Source organism: Phocoena sinus, chromosome 12, assembly GCF_008692025.1.
Source record: "Phocoena sinus isolate mPhoSin1 chromosome 12, mPhoSin1.pri, whole genome shotgun sequence".
NCBI lineage: Eukaryota > Metazoa > Chordata > Mammalia > Artiodactyla > Phocoenidae > Phocoena > Phocoena sinus.
Genome location: NC_045774.1, coordinates 33839344 through 33853173, shown reverse-complemented (window position 1 = coordinate 33853173; position 13830 = coordinate 33839344). Strand labels below are relative to the sequence as shown.

At 41.7% G+C, this 13830-nt stretch overlaps 1 protein-coding gene across 4 annotated transcripts in view; it reads right to left on the bottom strand.

Annotated features, from left to right (window-relative positions):
• PTPRK (protein tyrosine phosphatase receptor type K) overlaps positions 1-11723 on the bottom strand; it is a 576017-nt gene extending 564294 nt beyond the window's left edge. Inside the window, exon 1 of one of the 4 annotated variants that reach the window (XM_032651570.1) lies at positions 11311-11723. In XM_032651570.1, the coding sequence (XP_032507461.1) occupies positions 11311-11407 (97 nt within the window). In that variant the 5' untranslated portion in view covers positions 11408-11723. The remainder of the gene's footprint in view (positions 1-11310) is intronic. The other 3 variants (XM_032651569.1, XM_032651571.1, XM_032651573.1) reach the window with 3 other exon arrangements.
• Between the last annotated feature and the right edge of the window lie 2107 nt (positions 11724-13830).

Here is a 13830-nt window from a genome sequence, read left to right as displayed (position 1 = left end):
GAGAGTACAAAAAATGTTTTGGAACACAAGAGAGTAAAACTTACATGTATATATGAAACCTACATATATATATATAAAACTTACACATATATATGAAAACTTACATAAGAGTAAAACACAGATATGTGAAAATGGGGGCTAAGTTTTATGATACATAACAAAATTACTCATTGTTCACAAGAATCTTACTGACTTCTTTTCCATACCACTTTCCCCAAAAGCTTAGATATGCAAACAACTTAGATGGCAATGCATAACTTACATATGCAAATATACAAAGCATCTATTGTTTTCATTTCCGTTCTTCACCATGTATTTTGTGCCTTCAACACAATAATTTCTTTATTATCCAAGTTCCTATTCCCCCCCAAAAAAATTTACATTTTTATGGTACTTTCCAATCAGAAATACTTTCACATATGTTACTCATTCTACCTTTAAAAGTGTCCTATTGAGTAACTAGAGAAGCTATTAAAATGACTCTTCATTGTAATATTCCCATTTTAGTGATAAGGAAATCAAGATCAAGTAGAAAGGAATTACTCCAAATCTCAGAGCCTGAAAGTGACAGAGCTAAGAGTGGGACACAGCCTTATAGAAGCCCAATGCTCTGTGCACTAAAATGCTCTGTACACAGACCTCCAAAGAATCCAAAGAATCCTTCTGCTCTCTCTGAAGCAGATCGCTGCTAAATCCTTCACCTCATGTACTCCCCAAGTACTTAAATACGAATTTAGATAAAGAGGCAAAAATAGATCAAGACTATACAGCACTCTGCCTCAAAGAAGCAGGGTGTTGGGCAAATTACTACAAACCTCACCATTCAGGAGTCACAGCTAACACACCTGATGAAGGTATAATAAGGGGTAAAAAAAGAGTCATAGAGAAAACAGGCAACACACAGAGAAGAAAATAATAATTCATTAAGTTCTTTAAGATAACAAAGGTGTGTGAAAGCAAACCTCCAGTGACAGAAGGAAGCATGCTGAACAAACAGCAGTCAACAACCTTCCTCCCTAACCACTGCTTTCACCCCTAAGTGCCAGGCCAGCTGCTCTGGCCAGAGAAGGGAGGACACTCTAGTCTAAACTGGCACAGCCACATTTGGGCGCCTGATCCTCAGGCACAGCCAGCGGCAGGCCGCCTATCTAACTCAGGCCCAGGAGATAAATCTCTCACCGTGAGAGGGGGAGGCTAGGCAAACAGCTGCTACTTCTCTACACTTCATTCATTATTCAGTACCTTCTCACAGCAACTCTGTCCAACATCCCATGTTTTCAGATATGCATTATAAAGTCAGGCAGCAAGAGGTGGGAAGATCAAAACTATAAACAAGTTCACCTTCACCTCCTGCGTTTTTCAAAATTTGTTTCCAAAGTGAAGAGTTAACTAGGTTTTATTTCTCTGTGTCAATTAGTATCATTTACCATGGTAGCTTACCCTTTGGCATCTATTAAAAACAAACAAATGCATACATGCAAACACCTGTTCACGCACATATACATGTAAATAAATCCTGCAGGATAACTGAAAAAAACAAGCAATTATCTAAAATGGTCTCTTTCTGGTAATTCCCTGGTGGCCAGTGGTTAGGACTCTGAGCTTCCACTGCAGGGGGCACGGGTTCGATCCTGGTCAGGGAACTAAGATCCGGCAAGCCACACGGCGAGGCCAAAAATAAATAAATAAATAAAATGATCTCTTTCATTCACAGACACACAACTTATTATCACCTCATACTTGGAACACCGTTCTAATCAAAGCCAGTCAAGTCAGGTTTGCCTTTGGAAACACTGGTTTTAGAACTTCAGAGTACAAACTAAAATAATTTTTTAAAACCTTAAATAATAACTATCTATATAAATAACCACTAAGCAAAAACAATGCATATGTTTTAATAACAGTGACCAATAAGTCAAAATCTCAAGTTTGACCTCAAGTTCTTTCAAGCTATATGACTTTGGGCAAGTTATAGCAAATTAACAGGCATTTGTTTCAAAGGTCCCTTTTAACACTCAAAATTCTGTCAAATTTTAATGTTGGACTTATTCAATACTGAGGCAAAGAGAATACAACCATGAAAATAACAAAATGCATGCTTTAAAGCAGGGCTTAAAGACCAAAAAAGAAACACTCCCTAAATGATGAACAGCTGATCGGCAATGCACACAAACCTGCCACAATCTGATGGCCTCCTTCCTCTCTTCCTCCTTCACCTCCTTCCCCTTAGAGACTAAGGCTCAGACCACCGCGTCTTCCTGATGTTACCACCTACTGGTTCAGAGCAGGGAACTATCTGCTCCACCTATCTTTTCCCCACCACCTCCTTTCACCCCCGCTCAGAAGGATTATAAATACACACACAGGTGCACCCCTCTCTGCTTTCACTGCTCACGACTTATTTAATTCTATCTCAAGTAACCACACTGTGGTTTGGCTGCTTTTCCAGAACCTATCCGTCTATCTGTTGACAACTGATAGTTTCATCCACAGTCCCCTCACCCGCATCAGTCCACATGACCTGGTTGGGGGATCTAGGGCTGAACCCAGAATGCTAGTAAACTAAGCCAATCAGCCTACTTCCCCTCAGGAGCTGGAGATATGATTCACCGAATCCAAGGCCAGTGAATCGCAGGGCCTTTTCAGGTGCCCAGCACATAGTGCACATTTTCCTAAAGGACCAGAATCTGGAAGCTGCCGAAACCACCTCGCCTCTACGAGAAGCCTAAGACCGAAGTTCTGGAGCACACCAAAGCTAAGTTGAGCAGGCAGAGAAAGGTCACATCCCAGTGGAATTATGTGAGCTCCTAAGTAAAGCTCCACCTGAACTATCAGTTAGGAGAGACAATAAATTCCCCTTTTGTTACAACCAGTCTAGGCTGCATTTTCTGCCACTAAGTAACCAAAAAAATGTCTTATTGCTACATCTGTGTATATATTCAATAATGAATCTTGGCTCTACTAGTCCCTCACACTGTCACCTGAGGCAAGTTAATACTTAACCTCTCTAGGCCACAGTTTGCAAAATGGAAATGATGCTGATCTTAAAGGATTATGGTGAGGATTTTAAATTACATAAAACACCGATCATAAGGCCTGGCAGGTTGTAGGCACTCAGTAAATGGCAGTTCCTATTGTTGTTTGGGCAACTGCTTTTTGCTCTGTCCTCTAATGTGTGAGGGAATAAATGAACCTAATTTTTGCTGACAAGAATACAAGTAGAATTAGTACAAACAGCAAGAATTTGGTGTAAAACTAGAAAAGGTAACAAATCAGAGACTTTAGACTTTAAAGTTCTTCAAGATGTATGGAAGTAACTTTGAGAGTTTCGCTCCATCACTAAGTTCTCTAACACTGATCTGTCCACAATTAAACCTCTTCCTTTGAACACTAATGTCTAAATCAAGTAAATGTGGAAGCCACTGATTTGTATTCATTAATCCAGTAACTATATTTTGTGTATTTAAAACAATACAGGTTAAGCAGACTTTCACTTATATTATCAAACATGTAGAGAATTCTGCTGTGCACTGCCCCAAACTCCATCTCCTGATATCACAATACAACCATTAAGGGTTAACATTAATTTATATCTCTTGTTTTCAATTAATTTCTGCCATAACCATGTCATGATGCCAGTATTTTCTGAGTCGCTAGTGAATGGCAAAAACAAATAGAGCAATCGTGATTTAATCAGAGACTTCACTGTTCAAACAGCCAGCAAAAGTAGACACATTTAGAATAGTAAATGGATAACAAAACACACTTACAGGCTCATTAATAAGAAGGCAGTTAGGTCTTCTGGGAAAATTCATTTTCTCAAAGAATGCTAAAGCAAGCTACAAAATGCAAGTAAAATTGTGTTTTGATATGAACAGTGTACACTATTACATCATAATTTTTCTCTGGAGAAAACTGACGAGAATATCTGTTCTTAAATATGAGCACAAAGGATAGTAAAAAGAACACCAGTGATATTTAATGCATTCTAACTCCCATTCATTAAATTTGACTGTCCTATAAATGAGCTCCTTATTACAAAAATCCTTAAAATACACTTAGAAGAGAAAGAGAAATATAAAACAAGAAACTGCAGTTACTAGTTAAAAAAAGAGGGAATTATCGTTTTCCATATCAACATGTCAATATGCAAAGTAAAAATGATTGGCATATATCATGTTTGGTTCCTCAGATGATATGTTTACCTTTAAATATTCTTATATAATATGTTCACAACTAAAAGTACTTAGCCTTATTTTTATTCTCTCATGAAATATTTTTTTCAAAATTGTCTGAGTTTTCTTTTTTAAAACCTGAACAGTATTGCTGTTTTGATGCATCTGGGGTGTTAAATTATAATTCAGTAAATACTGATCAGAAATATAATTCCAGGGAAATCTGTTTCATGTTGTAATTAATCCTTTCACAGTACTCTTACAACTCTACAGTAACAAATCTTTTCAAGCTGATCTTTCTTTGTCCTAGAGCAGTGTTTCTCAAAAATTAAATGTTCAAGCAAATCACCTGGGGATTTTACTAAAAGGCAGATTCTGAGTCAGTAGGTCTGGGGTGGGCTCTGATATGTGGTCACAAGATCATCGCAAGTTCCCAGGTGATGCTGATGCTGCTGGTCCATGGACCGTAATTCAAGTAAGCAAAATTCTAGGGCATCTTACCACTGATGAATCCAATGATCATGAAGCAATCAGCCATCAGCCTTTAAATGGGCAATGAGGGCATTAGAAAGTCTTCCTCTCTCTACTCTTGAATTTGCTGGACGACCTAAGTCGAATCACATCAAGGAGCTGAGGCCAGTCTGCCACTTAAGCAGCTGCTAGCACCCTACCGTCCAACAAGGACTAGGGGAATTTCTGTAGCTGATCAGCTGCTGCCCTGGACTGGGTTTGGAGAATAGCCTACAAGCAGCTGGTTAAGGCACAGGCTGCATTTGGAAGAGTTTATATAAATAGATACCAATCTATTGGAATTAGGTTTCTTATTTTCTCCTTTAAAGTACAGTACAGTGCAGTATATTATATACTATATAGTTCATAATTTTCCATTTCAGTTTCTTCATCTATGAAGTTGACAAAATAATTCTCTACTTTCAATACTCTATCTAGAATATAAGTATAGGAGTTTGATCCCATCTGTAGATATTCTTGGTTTCCTTCTCACTCGAACCTTTGGACAATGATGTTCTATCATTGTTAAGATATGTGTGTGTGTGAACACACATATTTACATCTTTCAATTTTCTCAACAAAATAAATGCAAACAGTAACTCTAGACACTATTTTATTTGGATTTGTTTCTGAGCTCTTCTTTTGAAAACAATTCCTAGAATGACACCTGTAAAAGGATTCAGCTAGCACGGCTCTGTTCATCATTTTTATTAACAGAGCTCTATCTACAATCGTATAAAGTGCAAACATGGATTATTTCATTCAGGACCACTTAATTTGCTCCTACAACAATTGTAAGTGACAAAATAAGCCGCTTGTAATTTTTATGGATTACCAACACACAGAGGAGAATGCCAAAAAACTCAACCAGAGTTAAGTGGGGAAATGGCAGTGTTCCACAACAGGATTGATGTGATCCTTACATCCCAAGCCCAATGTTTCCCAGAAGCTCAACAATCTGCAAAACCACACAAAACTTTTTTAATTATGTAAGTTCAGTTTTTATTACTAAAATACTAACTACAAATCAAAAGAATTCCCATAAGAATACTGCAGGAAAATAAACACACCTTTCCCAACAGAATTTTCATGGAATTAATAAAACCTTTTACGTGGAACTATGTTTAAGAGCATTTCTCATAAAAACACAATTTCCACTAAGACGGAATCTGAAGTTTGTAAACCATCTACCTCCAGACTTCTCATTGACATCACACATTAAAACATAACTTTTAAAGTTTTCCAAAGCCCAGATGTATGTCACTATCTCAAAATAACAGGCAATGTGGCACTCAAATTTTTTCTAACCCCATTTACAAAAAGGAACTCATGGGCTTCCCTGGTGGCGCAGTGGTTGAGATTCTGCCTGCCGATGCAGGGGACACGGGTTCGTGCCCCGGTCCGGGAAGATCCCACATACCGCGGAGCGGCTGGGCCCATGAGCCATGGCTGCTGAGCCTGCGCGTCCGGAGCCTGTGCTCTGCAACGGTAGAGGCCGCAACAGTGAGAGGCCCGCGTACCACAAAAAGAAAAAAAAAAAGGAAACTCTAAGTCTCTCTTGCATTGAGAGATATATAAGCACAAACAAATACTCTGTGACATTAAAAGATTATTTCATGGATTTACAAATTTATTTCTACCTTCAATTGAAATAAAAAATTAGCTTGATTGATGTACTTACTTTGTTATCAAATACCCATTTAAGATATCATGAATTGACAAAATACCATTATTCAGAACTATGAGAAACAGCATGAGTTTTGATGAAAGAAAAACAAGTCATGTTCAAAAGCAATTATAACGTTTTTAGGCAAAAAGAAACACCATTTGATAAAGGAACACAAACCAGACACATATGATCAAAGGGTAAAGTCTGAGAGGAATACACAGAGGGAAGTTTTTACATCCACAGAATAAGAAATGAATGTGTTCGGGCAAAGGCAAAGGCTGATTCCAATAAACAAATCAAAAATAGGGCTTTTTTCCCTCTTTAGAAAATTAAAGATCAAACACACACACACACACACACACACACACACACACGATCCCAGTGCTTTGTTTTGTCTTTAAGAACAATCTGTAAACTCCCTTGATGTTTCCTGCTCTCAGTCTTCCAACAATCCTCTTCCTGCCCTGCGTGAAGAGCAAGTAGGGGAAATAGGAAGAGCACAAGGCAGAGGAGGACAGCATTTTCTATGCCTCAGAGAAGCAGATCCATATTTAGCATGACTTACACTGTCTTTAACACCATCTTGAGCAGACCTAGAACACAGCACTTCAAAAGCATTAGTAGGCAACAACCTAGTTTCTCTATATAGGACCATATCACATGAATTAAATGTTTGATAAAGGCCATAAAAACGTGTAGTAAACCATCACTGCCTAAAATATGAGATTAGGTGGGAGGACTGGCATTTGCTCTGATTAATGGTTGAGTCATATTTCCAGTTTCTAAGAACATGATCAGCACCAAAAGGTATCTAGTGAAAACAAAAAGGCTGTGATTTTGTGTATCTGCATGTGGGGCTTTGTTGTTGCTAGAGGGGAGTGGGAAGGAGTGTGGGAGAGGGGCAGAATGGCAGAGGGGTTGATTTATTTTTCAAATTCACATTTATGAATACAAAGAGAAGAGCTGTCAGCAGCACACATGCCAAAGCCCAAATAGCAGCCAGACCTGCCTCTTCCCGTCTGGGTTGGCCAGACACAAAACGACATCTTGCAATGTAGGAAAATCAACAGAGTCAGTTATATGGAGACTGGTGAAAGAAAAACCAGTCCCAGAAATGTCTGGTTACATATTATTAATAGTTTAGAACTTGGAGTTTTAATGAATTGAGGGATCGAGAGATTGTGGCCAATCAAAACCAGAAAACCAACAGGCAAACCTTTAAAAAGCTGTCTCTCTGATGTATCTTCCCAGTAGAGATAATAAGTATAAGAGAAATTTAACTCACATACAGAGACAGCAAAGAGTGAGACACTGGGAAAGTGGCACTGCTTAGATGAGTTGCAAGGTTCTAAGGAATCAAGTAAGTAAACGCTTACAGTGTGACATGCCAGGAACTATATCCAAGGCAGGATCTGGAGTTGCATTTCCAGGCTCACATCATACTAGAGAGACAATAGTCCCTCTCTAGGTCACTGATAAGACTGCATTTAAAAAGCCACATATTTTTCTCCCACTGAGATGAAAAGGGTGAACAGCCAATAGTTAAACAGACAGCTAAAGAAATTGACTAAAAATAAATTTCTTCTATAGTTTGAATACTATGAATGTTAATAGTGACTCTTCCACAGGTTCAGCTCAAGTAAGGATTTACAGAAGGTAAGTGAAAAAAAAAAAAAATTAAAGGATAATTTCTCTCAATGTGCTGATAAAATTATGGTCTGGCCAATCTAGGATGTTTATGTTTAACAACAATTAAAAGGAATGAATGGCTGAGTGACACACACACACACAAACACACACACTCCTGAACAGTCTGTGCTTACCAGGACAGACTAGGGGAGCAAGAAAAGACTGAAGTCAAGGCACTTAGCTACTTTAATATATGATGATAACACCCCAGATAGCTGCATAATGTTTGACAATATACAGTTCCAGCTCATTTAAACTATTTCACACCATCTTCATAAAAAGCATGAGGAAAGGTCAGAACAGGTATTATTATCCCCATTTTACAGATGAGAAAGCTGAGTCTCCAGGTACCTCATCTATGACTGATTTTGTCAGTCATCTGAGTCCTAATACAAAAAACTTTCTCACATTATATCAAGAGATGGCAACTACACAACCCAGTGAATAAACTTCAGCACATCCTTATGATTCTATGCCTCAATTTCCCCAGATGTAACACAGATATAACACATTTTTTTAGGTGTTAAGTGAGCCATCAAACTGAAAGAATATAAGTTGAGATTTATAAGAAGCTCTGGAAGTTCAGGTTTTCAAGAGGCTCACCATGTAGCATTTTTACACCTTAACCCCAAAAGCTAAGAAAAAATTCAAAATGATGAAAATGTTCCTAAACTGTGGTTTAAACAAAGCAGACTGGATGAGTACATGATATATCAAAGATCCAACAATCTGCAGTCTTTCAAGTTTTGCTTTCGAGGCTCACCATGTTAGGAAGCACACAATAATATCTAAAAGTGGAAAATGGCCTAATAAGTGTGATTTTAAAACATACTTTAAAGTTCTGAACATGTATTTGTTTTACACTTTTAAAGCATTTTTATTTAAATTTCTCAAAAGAAATAAAAGTTCATCATTTAAAGAACGTAAGAAAAAAAACCAAGAAAGAATACACCTCCAATCTCTGACCCCGTGTCTTTGCAACAAATCTGACTGCCATAAAATCTGATGACAGAAGAATAACAAATGACTTATGCGAAGCAGAAAATGGAAATTTTTACAAAACAAACGTTTAGCTTATGGAGAAAGGCAGATCCACAATCTGAACTGTGGGAATAAAAGACATTCATTTCTGGGCATATGTACAAAACCTGAATGGCAAAATTTTGAGATACAGTCCTGCCACAATTGCACTTGTTAGGACTGCACATTCTTTCACTTAACTATAAAATAAAGTCGAATGTTTTGCTTTGTCAAAAAAGAAAAGCCAGGCTTATTTAGTTAAATTACTTGGAACTGCATATCTAAGAACATAACTGTTCATTAGAGATAGCTGAACTCCAGGGATCAGAAAAGCTCATCTGTACATTCCGCTGGAGGAAATTTAATATTTATTTGCTCATTAAACGGTAAATAACATTTGAAAAGAGAAAAAGAAAAGTTTCTTTATAGATGAAAATATATCTATCAGTTGTTGAGACATTAATAGTTGCAAATTTTGAATACATATAAGTTTAATCATACAATTGGTACAATTCCAACTTTCAATTAACAAACTACATGCCTTTTCAAGCGTAGGCTCTCCGTGCATTGACAAACACTGTGCAGAAATCAATACCCACTCCAACTTGCCTGCATGTAATATCTTACATCAAGCACGCTTCCAGTACCAACGGGCATTATATGTCAGACATGCTTGCAGTAATGCTTACTCCAGAAAGAATTAAAATTAGGCTTTCATTGCACATAGCTGTTGTCCTCTGTATACATCACCTGTATACATAACTTTTCCTGTACACGCTGCATTTCATAACCTGCCTGAGTGCACAGCACATGCTGCCATCTGAATTTGTTATCTACCTCCTTTTACAGAGTTCTAAAGGGAGGAAAGAGAACGGAAAGGAAATAAACATTACTCCGGAAAATAACGATTTGAGTTTACTTCCAGGAAACCAGGCAGCCACAACAACGAGAGAAACTGACAGTGCAAAGTTCGTCCGTTCTCCGCGTCCTGTGGCCTCAGCCAGGAGCGCGGCTGTCGCTTCCCCCGTTTTGTCCAGCAGCCCTCGGCCACCTCTGCGTCTCCATCTGCACCGCGCGAACCAAGGAAGCAGATGCGCTCGCCAGCCAAGCTGAGCTGGGTGGGCTGGCCAGAAAAGTTGTCTGGACTGGCGGGAGGCTGACAATCGCCGGGGAGCCTGCTCCCCAGCGTCCACCTGGTGAAACTTCACAGCCCCCAGAGGAGAGAACGAAAGAAGCAACCGCCAGGAAGGGTCACAGAACTGGAAGGGAACGGAGGACGGCACTGGGAGAAATGGGGTCTCACGGATCTCTAAGCGGCTTTACTAGGACCCAAAGGGCTAACTGGCGAGACCACACCGGATGCCTCCTCTTGGGTTCTCTGGGCGGGCGGCAGTCGTTTGTAGCCCCCATCACGCAGGCCGGCTCCGGGAGGAGCTGGGCCAGCTTCGCGGTGGCTCTGCCGGATGAGCGGGCTCCCCCACCGCGGGTCAGGCTTCCCGGACCCGGCGCCTAGACCTCGCTGCCCAGGACTGCTCGGCGTGGATCCTTAGAATCATGTTTCAAAACATCTTACAGGCTCCGCCAACACACACACGGAACCTACTCCGCGCAGCGCTCTAACCCACAGGGCGAACCCAGGAGCAGCCCCACGCTGGAGAAGGCGACAAGGACTGGGGGAGGGACGGGGAAGTAGTTAGACAATAGTCAGGAGAGGTTATTCCCGGGACAAAAAGCACCTGGCAAAGCGCGCCGAGGTCACTCCCTTTAAGTCTCCACCTTTCTGACAATGGCTTCCCTGGGAATTTTTTTTTGGAACGCTCTAGCGGCGGAGAGCAACAAGCCCGCACTACGAGCTAGAGAGTAGCAGTCCCCAGAGTCGTAACTACTTTTTCCTTCTCTCTTCCCCGGCGCGGTGCAGCCGGCGCCGGACGCCGAGGCTCCCAGTTTCCCAAGAAAAGCACTGTCTCGCGCACTCCCGCACAGCCCTGCCCGCCTGCGCCTGGAGCGATCCTCCGCCGGGAACAATGGGTCGCGACGAGGAAACTTACCTGCCCCCGTGGCGCCCAGCCCCGTGCCCCGCGTCCCAGCCGGCACGGGGTCTGGGGACATCTCTCCCTCTGCCCACCCCGGGTCGCGAAAGCTTCCCCGCCTTGCCCCCCCGGCCCTAGAGAGGAGCCGGCTCCACCCCTGGCGAGCCCCGGGTCGGGGGCATTCGTCGGAGCTCCGGACGCCTCCTCGGCCACTCACCTGCGGAGAACTGGCCTTGGGCCGACCCCAGGAGAGGCCAAGGGGAGAGGAGCAAGAGCGCCACAAAAGCAGGCAGCGCCGCCGCCACTGTATCCATGTCGACTTTGGGAGAAGTTTCAAGCCGCTTTGCAAAGAGCTGCCTGGGGGTATCGCAGCGAAATCCACAGCTGAGGGGTCGGCCGGGCCCGGCGGGGTGAGGGCGGGGAGTGGACAGCCTCCCGCCCGCACTTTTTCCTGCTCCGCGGTCGCCAAACTACCTCTGGGGCGCCAGCGTTGCCCGAGTCGCCGGCCGGCCGCGGCAGCAGCTCTCCATGCTCGGCAGAGGCTCTCCTGTTAGTCAAGAGTTACTTTGCTCTGGGAGGGATGGAGGCGGAGCCGGGGGTGACGTCGCCCCGCGGGCTCCGGGCGCTTCTGAGGAATGCAGGCTCGGGTGCGGCGCCGCTGCCGCCGCCGCCGCCTCCTGTCGGAGAGACGCGCGCCAACCCCGGCCGCGCGCCCCGCGCTCCGCGCTCCGCGCCGCCTTTGTTCGCCGCCCTGGCCCAGCCGCCCGCCGCCGCTCGGGGGCAGCGGGCGCGAAAGGGGACCTGCGCCGTTGTCTGCCCTGTTTCAGAAATCGCAGTTTGAAAAGCGAGAGTTGGGTAAGCAGTGTGGCCGGACCCCAGAGGATGAACGCGGAGAAACCCCGCCGCCCAAGCAGAGGCGCCCCGGGGTTCTGTCCCCAAGGCGGAGGTCCTACCGTATCGGTGGCCGGTAGGAAGAAGGGGGAGTGTAGAAGCTCCCGGAGGAAACACCCACCTGCATCGCAAACTCTCTGTTCCCTATTCGTGTAATAAGGAATGAGACACCCCACCCCCGTAGAAAACTTATTGTTCCTTCTTCATATAAAAATAAAACTTGAACCAAAATAAATGTTCGGTAACTTCCCAGTGTGAACAGTTGGCATGTCTCCTTTTTGGTTTGTCATTTGCCGAATATTTGGATTTACTCTCTGCTTCACTGACTTTGCTTATAGTTCTGAAACCTTCCGGCCTCTTTCTACTTCCCTCCGGAAGAACCTAACAACTGCATCAGGGCTTATTATCCTTGCCTTTCACGAGGGTATGCTGGAGTAGGAAAGGCTTTTTGTTTTGATTTTAGTATCTAAGAGATATTTAAGACATAAGTATTTAACAAAAGAACTTTACACGGACAATGAAAACAGCAACAAATGATTTCATCCGTTGGAAAATAATGCTATATTATGACAGTAAAGTATTTTACAGTTTGCTGATTCTTCAGAAGCTTGAAGTGGTTTCACCATATGCCACATTTATAATACTTGCTTCTGTGAAGACTGTATAGTGCATACTTTATTCATTTTTGTAAAATAGCGAATAAAATAGATGTGGTCACAGTAGAATAAACAACATTTATTCAGAATGTTGGTGTCATATATACAATTCCTAGAACAATGGAATCTCTTGATTGACATCTGTCAGTTACTCAGACACCTTTAGCTTTTGTAAATCATGGACAATGTGACATTCAATTTAATATAATATTCACACAATTTCCCAGGACACATATCCCTTTATTCAGATTAAGTATACGCTATTAAAGACCAGGTTGATGGTAGAACTCATTATATATATATACACACACATATATATATGTGTATACACATATATATATATACCAATCAGCAAGGAAAATACTTCTTTAAAAATTTGATAAGAATAGATGCTTGATTAAACGTAACTGGCAGTCTTATAGCTGGCTCATTGGCACACTGACTAGCTCAGCACTTGTCAATTCAATTCAGCAATAAGTTCATTCTTCCTTAGGGTGCAATGTAGATTATTTTTTAAGTCATTAACCTATAACTGTTAGCACATCACTGTTCCTATTTCTTTGATTGAAGAATATTCCTAAATCCTAGGTAACAAAAAACTGAAGGACATATATTTTCCTTTTAAAGGACTTAGCAGAACTTTGTAAAACTTAGCAATAATATGTCTCAGGAAAAACAAACACCCCTCCTCCCCCATCCATAAACTAATTAATCTGTTCTATTCCTGACAGAAAGTTCATGACTTGGTAGGTTTGTTTGTTTAAACACACAGAAAGCTTGTTTAAAAATTGACATACAGTGCCAGGGCAAAGTGCGCACAGTTCTAGCTTGCCCATCCCTTGGGTCAACTGACAGAAGATTAATCTCATTTTCTCCATTCAGGAAGTAATAACAATAACAAGTAATGTTTAGAGCGCTTACAATGTGCTAGGCACTGGTTTAAAATACATAATGTCTCGTTGAGACATTAAGATATACAAAGTCCCCTTGAGTTAAGACAACAATCCTATGACATCAGTACAGTTATTACTCTCATTTGACAAATGAGGAAACAAAGTTAGAGATTAAGTAATTTGTCCAACAGCACATATATGAGTAAGAAGTGGGGGAGGGGAAACAAAGAGGGACAAGGAAATCCTCAAATGGAGTCAGCAAACTAGCAAGGATGTCTTCTCACTAAAAATCAAAGC